This window comes from Hydra vulgaris, chromosome 13 (assembly GCF_038396675.1).
Source record: "Hydra vulgaris chromosome 13, alternate assembly HydraT2T_AEP".
NCBI lineage: Eukaryota > Metazoa > Cnidaria > Hydrozoa > Anthoathecata > Hydridae > Hydra > Hydra vulgaris.
Window position 1 is genome coordinate 7011512 of NC_088932.1, and position 18445 is coordinate 7029956.

At 27.6% G+C, this 18445-nt stretch overlaps 1 protein-coding gene across 3 annotated transcripts in view; it reads right to left on the bottom strand.

Annotated features, from left to right (window-relative positions):
* Positions 1-18445, bottom strand: part of LOC100198158 (cubilin) — an 80736-nt gene that overhangs the window by 3014 nt on the left and 59277 nt on the right. For 2 of the 3 annotated variants that reach the window (XM_065816842.1, XM_065816841.1), the window contains exons 27-38: positions 15500-15886; positions 15024-15410; positions 14548-14934; positions 13424-13804; positions 9055-9420; positions 7331-7738; positions 6767-7198; positions 5090-5500; positions 3592-4161; positions 3458-3475; positions 2890-3258; positions 1025-1302 (exon numbers count right to left, since the gene is read on the bottom strand). In XM_065816842.1, the coding sequence (XP_065672914.1) occupies positions 1025-1302; positions 2890-3258; positions 3458-3475; positions 3592-4161; positions 5090-5500; positions 6767-7198; positions 7331-7738; positions 9055-9420; positions 13424-13804; positions 14548-14934; positions 15024-15410; positions 15500-15886 (4394 nt within the window). The remainder of the gene's footprint in view (positions 1-1024; positions 1303-2889; positions 3259-3457; positions 3476-3591; positions 4162-5089; positions 5501-6766; positions 7199-7330; positions 7739-9054; positions 9421-13423; positions 13805-14547; positions 14935-15023; positions 15411-15499; positions 15887-18445) is intronic. The other variant, XM_065816843.1, reaches the window with a different exon arrangement.

Consider the following 18445-nt stretch of genomic DNA (forward strand, 5'->3'; position numbering starts at 1 on the left):
TAATTCATTTTTGTTTAATGAAACCTCTGAGGTTACTATTAAACACCAAGTTTTTGGACCTGTTATAACAAAGGTCAGGAAAATTGTAAAAATCTTTAAAAGGTCCCCAACCAAAAATGAAAATTATTTACAAAAGTACGAGAGGAGAACACCATTAAGTAGCTTAGTTTATTATCTTCATAATGGCCAGGTTACATCAACGAAAATCACAGATGTTTTTGTACCAAATACAAGTAATCAAAATAAAAAGATTATAGTAAGCATGATAAAGCGTTTTCATCCCGCAGATATAGCATCAGCAGCAGACAGCAGTTGTGATGTTCAGCTAAACCAGGTTTTAAGAAGCGACGAAGGTGATAAGAAAGTCAAAACAATTAGTGAACAATTAAGCGAAGTTATGGAAAAAGGATTGATAGCTATATGAACAACACCTATAAGGGTAGAAAGTATAACTTCTAAGATTCAAAAAGAAATGTTTTTATTTGAAAGTGGTGGCACAAGAGGTGATCACCTTCAAAAAGTGTATAACTATATTCTATCTATACGACCAACAAGTGTAGAGTCTGAACGAGCATTCTCAGCCGCTGGGTTTTTATGCTCTAAAAATCGAACACGATTAAACGATGAAATGATGAACGCTTTGAGTTTTTTAAGGTGGAGCTTTCAAAACGAATTATAACTCTTATATATTAATGTATACTTATATTATTTTTAAACATTGTTATTTTGTGTTATCGTTTAAAGGTGTTATTTATAGTTTAAATTACTTTACTTCATCAGTTAAATTAATCATATAATAGTGTTTGATAATTAAAAGATCTTTCGCAGGAAATCCCGGGATTGAATGAAAAACTTACAATCATAGAAGGATTGTAAGTTTTTCATTCAATCCCGGGATTTCCTGGGGACAAATTTGTAATCCCGAAATCCCGGGATTGAGAATTTCTGGGATTTTTGCCATCCTTATTTGTATTATTAAACTACTCATTTAAAATAACGAATTTAAAACATTTTAAAAACAAACATTTGGTGGATGACTTCCACAAAATTTTCCAACTTCTTTTGAGCTAGTTTTAACTCCGTCATAAATGCTTAAATAATCTAAACATTCCATATCACTGTAAACTGATAAATTAAATGTCAAAAATTCTATTTTGAATATTTGTGAAGGAGAAATCATAAACTGCTGCATGCATGTTGTGCTTCTTCGCAAATTGGTAGGAGAAATTAGAAGAATTCTTTTACGTAAAAACTGACTATCATGCCACAACGGATCTCTACTGCATATGTCCAAACTTGAATCTAATAGGTTAAAAAATTTAATCATATATTTGTAAAAACTTTTTCTTTTTTTATATCTATTTTATAAAAAAACATTAAAAAAAAATTAAAAGAAAAAATTATTATCATTTAATATTTTTTTAATGTAGTGAAAAACAGGGCTAGTTAGCAGCAGGGGTGTGTTGATGAATTATTTTCATATTCAGAGCCTTTCATTAGCAAGGGCTAGAAGTTACATTTATGAGTGGGACCTTTCTAATTGATCATTTATTTTGATCCAATTGAATCCAAACAACAGGCTCTGACTCAATTCCATAGAACAGAATTGAATCAAAACCTGTTGATTATAAGGTGAGCGCTCTACCAATAGTCTACTCTTTTTGCTGCATTATTAAAATAACATTGACACATAGTACTTTTAAAATAACATTTACACAAAGCATTATTAAAATAATATTGACACAGCTTTATTAGAATAACATTGACATATAGCATTATTAAAATAACATTTACACAGCATTATTAAAATAACATTGAAACATAGTACTTTTAAAATAACATTTACACATAGTGTTATTAAAATAACATTGACACAGCTTTATTAAAATAACATTGACACATTGCATTATTAAAATAACATTGACCATTCCAAAAAAACAACTTGAAACTACAAAGAAAATTTTTTTCTGTTAAAAAGTAATTTTATACCATTGCCTACCATCATTTAAATAATAATATTTACCTAGAAAAATAGCTTTTTTTGTAGGTAAATTATTATTTACCTAAAATTATTAATATCAAATGCCATTCATTAAAAAAAAAAAAAAGATATTTTCTTTTTTTTTTTAGTAAATTAAGGTGCACAAAGAAGATCAGTCTTATCACAAAGCAATGCGGAAAAGCATTTCACAAGGAAGTTCACACCCTCTTTTTTTACCAATGTCAATTATCTGGGGCTGGCATTAAAACTCAAACCTCTTGGTTCCGAAGCAATAAAGATTGCTCAACAGCTGCTCCACACTGCTTAGCCGCTTGATTTAAAAATTTAACTCACATAGCATTATTATACATTAACATATAGCATTATTATAACAACATTAACACATAGCATTATTATAACAACATTAACACATAGTATTGTTATAATAACATTAACACATAGCATTATTATAATAACATTAACAAATAGCATTATTATACATTAACACATAGTACTATTAATTTTTTATTCGTATATAAATATATTAGTTTCATTTGCGTGATACAACACAAGAGATAAAGGAAAAAATGTAGCAGCTTAGGAAAAAAACTATTTTTTTTGCCTCACTTTCCTTAAGGCTAAGATATTTAAAGCAGTTATGGCAAACAATATCTACCACTAAAATAAATAAACAACAACAATTCTTTTAAATTTAAATTTTTCATTAGCTTTCTCTGCAAATCAACTAGTCTAACCAGGTTTATGAATGCATTTAGATATTTAAACACTTTCTTGATTTAATTTTCAGTATTATTATCGAATACAAAATTCAAATATTTTAATTTTTTATATTACTATAATTAATTAACACATTAAGTAATAATAAGTTATAATAATAAACTTGTTACCATAACCATCATAACTAATTTGTCTTTTTTTTGATTTCCATGTAGCCAAAAAACCTCTTTTTGATATTTTATCATTTGAATGAAAAACCACAAGCATTTTGTTACCAGATGTCTCAATATCTTGATTTGTAGAATACAAACATCGTTTTTCAATTAAGGGTGAAGAAGTCGAGACACCATCATATACAGCCAAATAATCGGCATCACAAGAAACACTTGGTTCTAAGTCAAACAATGTAAAGCTAAGCACCACAACAGTAGAGGGTGGTGTTCTGATGGTCCAAAAACTTTGCATATTGTTCATATATTTATCTGGATAATTTGGATGCATTAAGACTCCACTTTCACCTTCATATTCAAAATAGTAGTCTAAAACAAAAGCATTGTAAAAAACAATTGTCTCTTTTAATAAAAAACAATTATGCTTTTAAATAAAAACAAATACACTTATAAGTAAAAACAATTATCTTTTAAATAATATTAGCTATCCATTAAAATAATAACAACAGTCCTCATAAAAAATGAATTAATTAAAATTAAAACAAAAGTAAAGCATAAATGGACTCACTTTGAACATCACTCAAACCTGTAATGATATATAAAAGTAAAGCAAAATTTGACATGTGAAAAATTAATAAAAAAATAATAATAAAAAATCGATTTTTTTTTTAAAACAAAAACTTAGAAATTATAAAAATCTACCTGTGAACAGAAAATTGTCAGTACTAGTTTGAGTTCTGTAAGTATGTGTTTTACTTTTTGTGGTAGTCTGAGGGGTACCAAGCAATGGAGAAAATTCTTTACCACTTTTAGAAGTAATATCTGTTTTGTACTCCCTTGTTACAGTTGTACTAACTCTGTTAATGATTGCTGTTGTATCTATATTAAATTGACTTGCAGTACTTTTTGGTGTAAGCTCATTTCTAAGTTCAAAAAAATAATTGAAAACAAATCCAGCTCTTTCATAAGAGTTATCTGTGACAAATTTAATATTTAGCAAATTACTATTTGTTCTTATAGTAGAAGGGGCTTTACTGCCACAAAAACGGCCTAATTGTTTCTCATCATCTTTTGTCCCATCAAAAATTTCAATATAATCTTTTTGACAGTTTTCTGATAGTTCAAGGTCAAATAAAGTAAAGTAGAAAACAATACGATAATTTATTGGAGACTGAATTTTGTAAATGCAATTCTCATTACTGCGGTAACTGTATGGATAATCCCTGTGAAAAAACTGTCCTTGTGTTGAAGTAAAATGTTTTTCACAGTTTTCTGCTTCCACATAAATTTAAAAAAATAAATATTATAGAGTAAAGAAAGGTAATCATTACTCATTAGATATTCTTAAATACTTTATTATCAGTAACAACTAGTGATCGACCAAAATTCTGTTTTGGTATTGGTTTTGGCAGAAATTTCAATTTGAATCGATACCAAAATTTTGGTTTTGGTACATTTTATAAATTCGGCAAAAAGAAAAGTTTTGGTTGAAAAACATACCAAAAACCGAAAAATTTGTAAGATTTTAAATTTTTATCTAATTTAGGAAAACAGTTATTTTTGAAAATTTTCACAAAATATTTTAAGAATTTTCACAAAAATATTGAGAATTTTCATAAAACACCTTGAAAAAATCTTGTTTCGCAGAGAAAATCTGCCAGTTGTTAAATTTCGCTATTAACTTATATTGCCAACTTAAGTATTAAATCAATTTGGGATACATGTGTAATTAATTCTAACATAATACGAGTGAAAAAAAAACAACAAATGTAAAACTGCATTTTTAAATAAATTTTTCTAATAAAATAAATTTTGACTAGCTGAAATGTTGATATCGGTTTTGGTAAAATATTTGCTGAAATGTTGGTTTTGGCACCAAATTTGATTACTTGAAATTTTGGTTTTGTTCAGTTTTTGCTTTTTTTCTGTTTAGGTCTATCACTAGTAACAACCATCATCAGTTATCATTAAATACTCATAAATTATCATATATTATCAGTAACAACTATCATCAGTTGTCATTAAATATTCATAAATTATCATATAAAACTCATAAATTATTATTAGCAATATTCATAATTTATCATAATACTCATAGATTATTTTATATCAATTAAATTTTAAAATAAATTCATAAGACACTAATGAAATATTTATATACAAGTTTGTCCAAAATAGTGTTTAAGAATAAACTTTTAACCTGCTCTTAAGGTAGTTGTGGTTACTAAGGAAACTGAAGAAGTTGTCATCAGAGAAAGATAGCCGATCTTTTCAGCATACCACTTTAAAACAAAACCTTTGTATGAATTACGATCATCAGAATAAAAATTCAACAGCACTTTATTGCTTGTAGAACGAATATCTGGTACTCTGTTGTTTCCACAAAAGCGCCCTAATAGAGGTGAACTAGACTTGAGGCCATCTCGAATTATTAGATAATCATAATAGCAGTCACCAGCAGGCTCTATATCAATCTCAATAAATGTTAATACAATTAAAGTACCCTCTGGACTTGTTAAATACCAATTACAATCTTGATTAGGTGAATAGTTGTTAGGAAAGTTTGGACTTGTGATCATCCCAGATCGACCATACACTTTGTATCTGCATACTTAAAAATAACAACAAATTTTATGCAAGTGTGAACATTAAACATTACAAAGTTTTTAAACATTACAAAGTAAAGATAAGAAAATTTAAATTGTTTTTAGGTGTTTATAGCATTAGTATTTATAATTTTCTGATTCTAATTTAAACTCAACAAGTTGGGATAATTCAGTTAAATAGTGTGTTGCTACAAATAAATGATTACCAAAAAACCCATAGCAACAGGGTTGAAGGCTTTAATTTCTTTAATGTCATTTACTTTCCCAATGCAGAGGCAGGCACTATAGTCAAGTAGGTTAATTTTTTTTTTTAGATTGTGGTTAAAAAACCTCTCTCAACTCTTAAATTCTTAAACATAAACCTTGATTAATTGGTCACTGTAGAGAGAAGTAAATTGAGCACGGCAGGGACATGGTGGGATTAAACTCTAAACCTCTTACTTACAAAGCAAGTGCTCTACCACTTCATCACTACCACATTAAATCCCAGCTCCACCAGCTCAGCATATAAGTGGCACTTTAATGCAAAGGAAACTTGCCTTGATTGGCTCTGCTATTTCAATATTTTCTTCACAATTAGCAAAAATAAGTAAAACTAGTTGTGTTAAAAAAAAAAAAAGTTGAGTTTGGTTCAGATCAAATTTAAATTGTTAAATTTATTTTAATAAAGATGAATCAAAAAGTTTTAATGCATAAAAACTCATCAACAAAATTTTGTTTAAAAAATCTACAAAATATATATATGTCCTTTAGAAAGCCAATCATAAATGCTCTTTAGAAATCAAATGATCAAAAAAGGTTTCAAAAGAAGAAAAAACTTTTACAATTTTTTATTTTTATTTAGTTATTGAGGTGCTCCAAGAAGACTTAATGAGTAAATATTATCACAGAGCATTGCAGAAAAATCTTATAACAGAGCATTGCTTAACTAGGAAGTTCAAACCTCCTTCTTTACTGATGTCACAATATGGTTAGAGCTGGCATTGAACCTCAGATCACTTGATGTTAAAGCAAGCACTTTAATCACTGTGCCACAGCAGCTCGAACTATTTTGTAATTATTACAAATATAATTTATAATATTTTTGTTGAGTAAATACTTAAGTAACTAGCAATATTAAAATCTCATTGACATAAATTGTAATACAATTTGAAAAAGAAATTTTTTTACCAATGCAAAGATAGAAAGCATAAAAATTAATATAAAAATTAAATATAAAAAAATTAAAAACTATTGGATGGTGCTAAAGTTTCAATTTAAAAAAAACTTACATTTGGATGGTGTTGAAGTTGTTGTAGGTTCAGGTTTGGTTGTAGTCACTTCTTCCACAACAAATGGTTTTTTTGTTATTAATTCTTTAGCCATAGAATTCCATCTTAACATAAAGCCTTTTCTTGTTTGCCTATCATCTGATCTAAAGTGCAAATACATTTGATTTCCGGTTGATTGAGCAGAAACTTGTATGTTATTACCACAGTATGCGCCAATTTTTTTACTGAAATAATTTTCACCATCAAAAATATTTAAAAAGTCATAACTGCATTCACCACCACTTTCAACATCAAAGTCGACAAAATCAAGAATAATAACTTTTCCAATTTCTGCAACAATAAGCCAGTAACAGTCTTTATTTTTTGGGTAATAGTTTGGGTAGTTTGGCGATGTAATAACACCATTGCTATTAGTTAGTACAAAATTGCATTCTATAAAAAGAAAAATTTATAATTAAAAACAATTATAGATATGTTTATGAGACAAACATAAAAACACACATAAAAACATAATAAAAACAAAATCAAATAGAAAAACACAAACAAATAAAACCAAACAAAAACCTTTAGCCACAGTTGCAGTTTGTGAAGTTGTCGTCTTTACTGTTGTCTTCAGCACTAGTGTATCTTGTACAGCCTCCCACATTAATTTAAAACCTTTTTTAGTAAGCCTGTCATCTGAATGAAATTGAATATGAGCTGTTTTTCCAGAAGTAAATAGGTCAGGGGGTATTACTTGACCACAAAATCTTCCAAGAATATTTTCATTGATTGATCCACCATCTCTTATTTGTATAAAATCATAGGGACAATTTTCACCATTTTCAAGGTCCAGTTCGTAAAACTTAAACTTTATAACTTTATTTTCAGATACTGTGACTTTCCAATAAAAGTCTTGAAGAAGATTATAATTTTTGGGGTAATTAGGAGACAGTATTTGCCCATTATTTCCAAACAAATCATTTTCAACAACTAAAAATTGTGAAAAACATATTTATGTCTCATGTTTGAAATTTTAAACATTTGAAATGTTTATTTAATTTCAAAAGTTCAAGTTATATAATTACATTACTATGCTAAATTAAAGAATAAAATAATTCAAGTTCAAATTATTCATTTCAAATGAACTTAAATTGATAAATGAAATTTTTCTTTGAACCATTAAATGATCAAGAACTGTTTGTCTTTATTCTATATTTGTTTCATTACATAAAAAATTTTTAAAAAATTTAAGTGATTTGACAGATGTACATTCATATATCAGCCCTTGTTATAAGTTTAATGAGGGTGAATTTTGATCACATAATGTTCTAAAACATGTTATGTGATTAAATATTTCATCAGGTATAGCATTATGTGACAAATTTTTTATCAAAACAACTGGAGGACAAAAAAAAGGTTAAAGCTCTTAGCGATGAATCTCTTAGAATCTAAACCATAATTTAACCTTTTTTTTCTTTTGTACCATTATAGCTTTATTTCTTAACATATATATATATATATATATATTTAGACATGAGTTTTTCATTTTCTTAGTAACCAAATGCTTTAGCCACGTTCTACAGCTAAAACTTTACTATTATAAACAGTTGCCACTATTTAGGTGAAGCCATTCTAAAACTATAACCAGATATCGATTCAAGAAAATTACTAATAAAATGTTTTAATAAAAAATTTAGAATGAATTCCAATAAACTTATGAAAGGAACACTCAATGTTAAAATTGAAAATGACATCAAATTATTAGATGTCCTTGAATATTTCTTCCAGTAAAAGATATATAACCAACAAGACATAAAAGTATTGATAGTTAAAATGCAATTGAAACACACAGCTGATGCTCTATCAATAAACTTACTTCAAAACATTTGACAATCTTTGGTAAATGTCTGAGTAATTTTACTCAGTGTTTACTAAAATAGTGTTTACTAAAATTTAAACTGAATCAGTTACACTAACAGTAAAATAATCGTCATTAGCTTAACTTCTGTAGAAAAATGCTTATGTATATATAATTGACCATACACCTTAAAGTTTGATATTGTACATGTCAGACTGTTTCAAACAAATGTTTGCATATATAAATGTTATTGGTGTTTTTCGAAAGTTCTGTCTTGTAAATATATACTAATATATATTTGAGTTTCTAAGAAAATAAAGATTTTTTTATATTGAAATAAAAACATAAAAAAATAAGGATGATTAATATTAACTTTTTTCGCCCTAAATAAGTACTTTTATATAATAATAATTTTTGTGAAAATATTAAAAAAAAAAATAATACTTACCTTTAGGTATTGTCTTTGGTTCTTCAGTTACTTTTTGTGCTGCATATATTAATCGAAACCCACGTTTATTTATGTGACTATCTGAGTGAAAATGAACAAAAACTTGATTTCCTATTGAAGTTTTGGACTGAAACTGTTGACCACAAAACTTGCCAATCTCAATACCATTAAAATCAAATCCATCTCGTATTAGAATGTAGTCCTTGAAACAATACTCACTTTCTTCAATATCCATATCAATAAAGTCTAATTTTATTTCTTCATCAGGTTGCCCCTTAATTAACCAATAGAAATCTGAATTGCCATCATAATTATTTGGGTAGTTAAAAGACTTTATCTCACCATTGCGTTCAGTTAATACAATAACTTAAATTAAAAAAAATTTAAACTGCCATGATTTTAAAATAAACTGATGTAAACATTTAGATAAAAATATCATAATTTTAGGAATCAGAAATTATCAAGAGAGGGGCAAATCTAAAATAGAATTTTCAAACTTTCCACTTGGATGTCACTATGTTTCGTGTTTTTTCAATATTGTCAATTTTTTAAATATAATAACATACTTACAAAAAATCAAAACAAAACAGTTTGAGCAAAAAAGATTTCTAATTATTAGAAAAGTTTACTTATATTACATACGATCCTGAATAAAATGTTATATAAGTGGATTTGTACATTTTTTAAACAATATATATATAAACAAATAACATATTTGTTTATATATATATTGTTTATATGGATGGTTAAGCGCAACAAAGTTGAAAAAGATTAGTTTTTATTAAAATTAAAAAATGATTAACATAATGTTTCTTTGCAAACATCAAACACTATAGCTAAAATTTTTATGTGAACTGAACTTTTAATTTTTTTTTTGTGGCTTTTGTTTTTATATAATTGCTTTTAAATTTTGCGTCAAATTATCTCATTTCAACATATTCGTTGTATCATCCATACTGCAGCCGTTTTTTAAAATGCCTTAAGGTAAAAAAAAATCAATTTCGACTTTTTTACAAGATAAGCTAGTTTAGATGTTTACAAAAGTTATTAAATATATATTTTCAAAAAGTTCTGAAAAAATTTATAAAAATTATTCATTTCAAAAAACGTTTTACAAAGAGTTTCACCTAATAATTTTTTTTCATTACCTGAGCAAATTAATAACATCTTAATCATGACACATACGCAACAAACTTTTTCTTCTGGTGGTTTGATGTTTTTAGTAATTTTAGCTTTTTTAGAATCTTTTCCTTTGTTAAAGTATATAATATCGTTAGATATGTTTCTATACAATCTTTATAAAACTTCAAAAGTATTTTGTATTTCAAAAAATTAAAAAAAAAGTTGCTAGTGGTAGGACTCAAACTACAGCTTACTTGTTCAAAAGCTTGGCACGCTATCCACTCGACCACGCTGGCACATTATCAAAACAAAAATTTTTAAAACTATATAATAATTTTATTAACGGAAATAAATGTTGTAGATCAAAATTAAGGAGAGCTTGACGCAATGCAATTTTCAAGTGAAAATCAAACTGTAAAACTTGATAAATGTTTCAGCATGTTTTAACATTATTTAATTTGAAGTTTATGTATGTTAGATATTTTCATACACTTTCGCTCACGCTTGCTTACAACAAATTGTACAGCGGCTTTTTCTTACCACTACCTTGGTTGCAATGGCCACTAAGGGTTCCATGTCAAACACGCTCGAAGGGGCACTACTACTACTACTACTACTACTACTACTAACACTATTAAGTTCGGCAATAATATATAGAGATGGTGGTACCATAAACTCAAAATACTCTAACAAATTCAAAAGTGCTACACAACTTTAAAAAGTTTTACTCTAGCCAATACAAAACCTCATTAATATAATTCCATATACTCTAGCCAATCTCTATCTTTTTTATACTCTACTCAATTCCATAAAATATAATTCCAAACTATTTTACTCGAATTTAAAATAATCTAACATAAACAAATCCTGCGAATGTCATAATGAAAGCAATACATTAAAATCTTAGACCAAAGGGTGCGAAGGAACTATCAAATGGCACAAAGGAATTATCAAAAGACTGTTTACAAAAAATCTAAAAAACTCTTTAAAAACAGTTTATGATGAACGCAATAAGAGTAAGAGCAGAGTATAAAAGAGAAATGTAACAGTAGTACTACAAGAATAGCTGCCAACTTTAAATTCAAGAAAAATTGGTTCCATGAGAAAAGTAATACCCATGATGGATATGTTGTTTTAGTTGATTCACCAGATATACCATGTGGAAAATGGCCATTAGGAAGAGTTCTAGAGATGTACCCTGGAACTGATAGCCATAATGTGTTGTAAAAGTGAAAGTAGGAATAACTGATTTAACTGATGAAATGAATATTATATATTATGACAAATATTATATAATGACATATTTTAAAATCCTATAATTTGTATTAATAAACGCACACTTAAAAATATCAGTTAAATATAATAGTTCTAAATATATATAGTTTTGTTTTTTTTGAGTTTTGCTCACTTTAATTTAAAATTTAACTTTAAAGATGACACTTTTAAATTGCTTGAAAAAAATTATTGAGTTTGCTCATATTGATTTTTAATTACTTTTGCTTGGTTACTTTTCATTTTTTATGACCATAAAAAAAATTTTCAGTGCAAAAAAAAAATTTTAAATCTTAACCAAACATCGATTTTCTAATAAAAAAAAGTCGAAAACTCAAAGTTCAATTTTTGTCGGTTTGAAGTAATGAGAAAAGAAATAATGGAGTTGGACAAATTAGATGCAAACCCAGCTGAATTGGAATTGCAACCAACTTCTTTTGAAGCAAACCAGTGGCCATGTTTAAGCAACCACTTTGACTTCAAGTTCAAGCTTTATCATGCAGTGTAAACTGTGTTTGCCCAAGTTGACTGAAATAACAGCATATAAAAACTCTACCTCAACCTCCGCAAGCATGTTGAGGTAATTTAATATTAATTGTACACTTTTTTAATATTTTAACACTTTTAACATTGAATAATATTTGGTGTTGAAAGATGCAAACATTTTAAATTAAGCATGTTAAATGAATATGACATTGCCTAAAATGATGACAAGTATTTTTTTACAGAGAAAACATCCATCAAAGATGAAGGCCTTCAGTAACTTTGTAACAACAAGAAAGCAAAACTTGAAACCACCAAAACCCAGCAAAACAAGGAAAAATAAGTGACATGTTTGCTATGGGTGCAAACAAACCTTTGTAACAGGAAAAGGTTGACAAGCTTATGATCCAATTTATTTTCATTTTCTTTGGTGAACAACCTGCTTTTAAAAACCTTTTATATGCACGAAATCCGCATTGCAAAGTTATATCCAGACCGTCTCTTTGGATCAGAATTGATGATGCTGTCATTCAGTTAAAGAAGATTTGGCTCTCAATCCTCAGTAAAGTCAGGTGTGTTGCAACAACTACTGATTGCTGGTCTGCACACCAGCAAAGTTTCATAGGGGTGACAGCCCTATGAAACTTTGCTGGTGTGATCATGAACACTAAAAATCCAGTCAATGAGCCTGCATCCCGTTGAAGAGGAGGAAAATGGTGCGAAGGAATTACCAAGTGAAGAGTGCAAAAGAATTACCAAACAGTATAAAGAAATTATCAAAAGTACAATTTACAATTCTAGAAAAATCTTTAAAAACAGTTTATAAGTAACGCAATAAGAGCAATAGTAGAGTATAAAAGAGAAATGTAATAGTAGTAGTAAGAATAATTATTAGAGTTGTAATTATCATATTAAAAAGTTGCATTGTAACTTATAATATTTTGAATAAAACATTTTATTATATGTCTTATGGTTCATTATCAAAGCCATTTATGAAATCTCCTTAAAATTCTGCTTCCTTTGAGTGTTAGTATGATAGACTTATATTAAAAAAACTTATTGTTATTAATAAACTAGTATATAAAACTACAGTTTTATTAAGTTTCAGTAGAAAAAAAAACAACTACAAAAATAACTTACAGAAGAAAAGAAAAAACAATTACAGAAATAAGTTACAATAGAAAAAAGAAAAATGCAGAAATAAGATACAGTAAGAAAAAAAGTACAGAAATAATATACAATAGGAAAAAAATATTTATTAATCTTTACTAGTAACAAAAATTATTACTTAAACAATTGTCATGCTAATAATTGTCATTTTTTTAAAAAGAAATTATTTTTCTATGATTAATAAAACAGATCCAGATCAAAAAAAAAATGCCACTCAGTAAATAAGAAAATATTTAATGGAACATGAAAATCATATATAACATTCTACTTTAAGATTTATTTGAAGAATTATATAAATATTATTTCGAGTATGTAAAAATACCATTATTAGGTAGAGTAGGAACTATTATTGGCTTCAGCTTGTTTAAGGCATTCCATCTCAATAAAAAACCACTATTAGTAATTCTATCATTAGAATGAAACTGAATATGCATGTGGTTTCCAGAACTAAGTAGAGTGTTTGGAAAATTCCCGCCACAAAATCTACCCAAGATATAACCATTATATTTACCATCTTTGATTATAATATAATCATGAATACAATTAGGACTAGGCTCAATATTAAACGAAACAAATGACAAGCGAATGATTTCACTAGGTTCAACATTAATTGTCCAGTAGAAGTCCTGATTAACATCATAATTTCTTGGATAATTTGCTGACCTGATTTCACCATTCTTTCCAGTTAATGTATATTCAAACACTAAGAAAAAATTATACAAGTAATAGAGTGTAGATGTATATATAACTATATACATATATATATATATATATACATATATATATATATATATATATATATATATATATATATATATATATATATATATATATATATATATATATATATATATATATACATACATACATACATATATATATATATATATATATATATATATATATATATATATATATATATATATATATATATATATATATATATATATATATATTAGGATGTCCCAAAAAACAACATTTTTGAAGATAATCTGCTCCCACCCCCTAAATGTGTTCTATCTAATACAAAAACAATTGGTTTAAAATTTTTTTGAATAAAAAATATTTTAAGCAGGTCCCTCAAGACCCTCGAATATTTAATGGGTCCCTAATATTTTCAAAAAAAAAAGTTTTCCAAAAATATGTCAACCTGGTACTCAAATGAAGCAAAATAATATAAAAATTTCAAAAATTATATTCATTTTGAAAAAATTTTAACTTATTAAAATTATCATACAAAAACATAAAAAATGCATTTTTTTCATTTTTTGTTAAAAAATGTAATTTTGTATATAATAAAACCAAAAATTTGTATATAATAAAACCAAAGTTTTATATAATTTCGCTTCATTTGGGGATACCCTAATATATAAATGCGCATTTATGATAAGCCATAAAAACAAGAACTCGATTAAAAAAAAATTTTATTAGTATCATGATATCTACCTTTAGGAACAACTTTTGTAACAGTAGTTGTTGTAGGTTTGAGTTTAGGTAGAGTTTCCCATTTCAATCTAAACCCAGACTTGGTATATTGCTCATTAGAATGAAAGTGAACAAACATGCGATTACCAGAACTAAGGATGGCATCAGGTAGAGTCTGACCACAATATTTACCTACAACTTTGTCATTACTTTCACCATCTCTTATGATAATATAATCACTGCCACAATTAGAGCTTGTTTCAATATCAACAGCAATAAATGACAAACGTATGACCTCATGTGGCTCAGCAATGATCGTCCAGTAATAATCTTGATTAACTTCATAATTTCTTGGATATTTCAATGACCTGATTTCTCCATTACTTCCATACAATGTTTCCTCAAACACTAAAATACAAATAAGAAGTACAATTTTAATAAAATTGAACAAATTCACAATAATAACATTATTTTTACTAAAATAATACTAAAAATACCTTTAGGAACAACTTTTGTAACAGGAGTTGTTGTAGGTTTGAGTTTAGGTAAAGTTTCCCATTTCAATCTAAACCCAGACTTGGTATATTGCTCATTAGAATGAAAGTTAACAAACATGCGATTACCAGAACTAAGGATGGCATCAGGTAGAGTCTGACCACAATATTTACCTACAACTTTGTCATTACTTTCACCATCTCTTATGATAATATAATCACTGCCACAATTAGAGCTTGTTTCAATATCAACAGCAATAAATGACAAACGTATGACCTCATGTGGCTCAGCAATGATCGTCCAGTAATAATCTTGATTAACTTCATAATTTCTTGGATATTTCAATGACCTGATTTCTCCATTACTTCCATACAATGTTTCCTCAAACACTAAAATACAAATAAGAAGTACAATTTTAATAAAATTGAACAAATTCACAATAATAACATTATTTTTACTAAAATAATACTACAAATACCTTTAGGAACAACTTTTGTAACAGGAGTTGTTGTAGGTTTGAGTTTAGGTAAAGTTTCCCATTTCAATCTAAACCCAGACTTGGTATATTGCTCATTAGAATGAAAGTGAACAAACATGCGATTACCAGAACTAAGGATGGCATCAGGTAGAGTCTGACCACAATATTTACCTACAACTTTGTCATTACTTTCACCATCTCTTATGATAATATAATCACTATCACAATTAGAGCTTGTTTCGATGTCAACAGCAATAAATGACAAACGTATGACCTCATGTGGCTCAGCAATGATTGTCCAGTAGTAATCTTGATTAACTTCATAATTTCTTGGATATTTCGAAGACCTGATTTCTCCATTACTTTCATACAATGTTTCCTCAAACACTAAAATACAAATGAAAAGTATAAATTAAAAGAACCTAACAAGCTTGAAATTCTTCCCCATTTCCCCATTTACAGTGTTAAGACAGTGTTAAGAGTTTTTTCCCAAGTAAGATTTTATTATAAAGTATAAATTTTCAATTTTTGTTTTTCCGCTGTTTTAGCATGATAATTTCATTTTAATTGTTCTTAAATTCTTATTTGAGATATTGCAATTATTTATTTTCACTAAAATTAGCAAACAGTTTATTTGCTTTAATTTTGTTTTAACCTTTTTATTTTGGGTTTGAAAATTTGATTCTATTAAGCTCAATTTGAAAATTATTTATTTGCTATTTTTTCTTATCGGGTAACAATTATAATTGATTTAAATAAATTTGGTTTGTTTACAATTTATTTTGAGCATATTCATTACTCTATTAAATTGTTCGAAGTACTGTATTTATTTATTATCAAGGTATTATAATTTTTAAATTGGAAATTTGTTTAAAACTATAAGGAAACCATTTCCAAAACCAATAACTTCAAATATTTAAATTAAATAATTCACTCAAAAAAAAAACAACTAACAATCAAACTCTAAAAGTCAAAAAACAAAATTAATTATTCAATTTTGAATTCTGGACTGCTTATTAAGTATGATACAAATAATCTCACACGAATGGATAAACTTAACATTACTAAAAAATGGATTACTAAATTGAATCTAGAACTTTACACCACTACTTGGAATGTATTAGTTGCCATGGGGGTTAAAACTCATGAAAAAAGAGAAAAAAACATTTATTTTATCATAAAGATACAGCATTGATCCATCTATTGCAAAGGATCAAGACTGAATCGATGATAAAAAATATTTTCACTATTGGAGGTAAAATGTATAAAACCAATTCACATTAAACCCTGTGTAAGGACCCCTGAACTACCCAATCCAATAATAGTGGTTCTCATGGACAAAAGAGTTAGAAAAAATATAGAGTAAATCACTGTTTCCTATTGACCAACCCTGATATAACGTTAAATAAATGAAACCAGATTTACCTCCTCAGAACCAAATGCAAAAAACATAATACCGCTCTTAGTTCAACTAAGTTTTCATAGTTCAAGTTCATATGATCCATGCTGTTTGAAGTTGAACACAAAAAATAAATTAAAAAATATAATTAGCATTACCAATGACAATCAAAACAAGATGTTTGAATTATTTGCCAATCATCTCACATGTTTTAAATTACAATTAAAATAAACCAATCAAAACTCTCAAAACCAATTAAATTTTACTAATACTACTCAACTAGCAACCCCTCCAACAACACAATGATGTCGATTTATACTGACACGCAACATGTTGTTGAGTTATACTGGAACGCTATATGTGTTAAGTACTTTATCACATGTTCCTGCACTCCATAAAAAAAGATACTGTATTCAACTTTGCGCAGTTTGTAATTTGGTATCAAAAAAAATGTAATCTATACAAAAAATACAAGAGAAATTCCAACCTACACACTTTTACCAAATACAAGAATCACTCATGTCTATACAATGCTGAAATTTAAACAAGAACTATAATTACAATGCTGAAATATAAACAAGTACTATAAAGAAAAATATTGCCAATAAAGAAAATATCAAGTTTTACTCTTTTGTCAAGTCAAAATACAAGTTTCATCATTCTCTTGCACAACTTGTAAGTGCTGATGGTTCTCTACGTTTAGCCAATGGAAAAATTTAAGCACTTTAAACAACTTTTATGCTCCTGTTTTTGTCACAGATTCCATTCTATCAAAACTCCTTGTGCAACTTATCATTTTCTTATGATTCTGTTGTTTCATTGATATAAAAAATCTAAGCAAAAGTTTCCAAACCTCTAAAGGGTTACCCCTCCATATTTTTAAAATTAATAGGACTACCATTGCCTTTCCTCATTCAATTTTGTTTGAATTGTTAATGACCACATGTACTACTGTGATCAAAAAGTAAGGTGAAATTGTCATTTAAAACTCCCGAGCATTATGAAGGCAGGTAAATTTTTTTCCTAGGTTGGTAGGATTGTCTATAACAGTTGCCAAGCATCTGTTTGTCAAAAGGTTTAATTATCTCCGAGTTGCACATGTTTTTGTAAACAACCAAAAGTAAATTTTTCGATTTCTACAATGGGTGATTTTGTTGAGCAAAGAACTTGCATCAAATTTTGTTTGCGAAACAAATACTCTTGTGCAGACACATCGAAAATGTTGTAGTAGGCCTTTGGTGAACCATGGCACACAAAAACGTTTATAAGTGGTACACATTTATAAGAGGGCTGAGTACGCGTTGAAGATGAATCACGCTCTGGACGACCATCAACGCCTTCCAACAAGGTAGGTGTTGATGGTCGTCCAGAGCGCGTCAAAAAAATCAAAGATTTGGTGCTTGAAAATCGTCAATTGACAATTAGAAATTTCGCTGATAGTGTTGGAATGCCATTTGGCTCAGTCCAAACCATTTTGAAGAATGTTTTGTGTCTCAAATGTGTCAAGTCTCAATTGGTGCCAAAATCACTCAATTTTTTGGATAAAA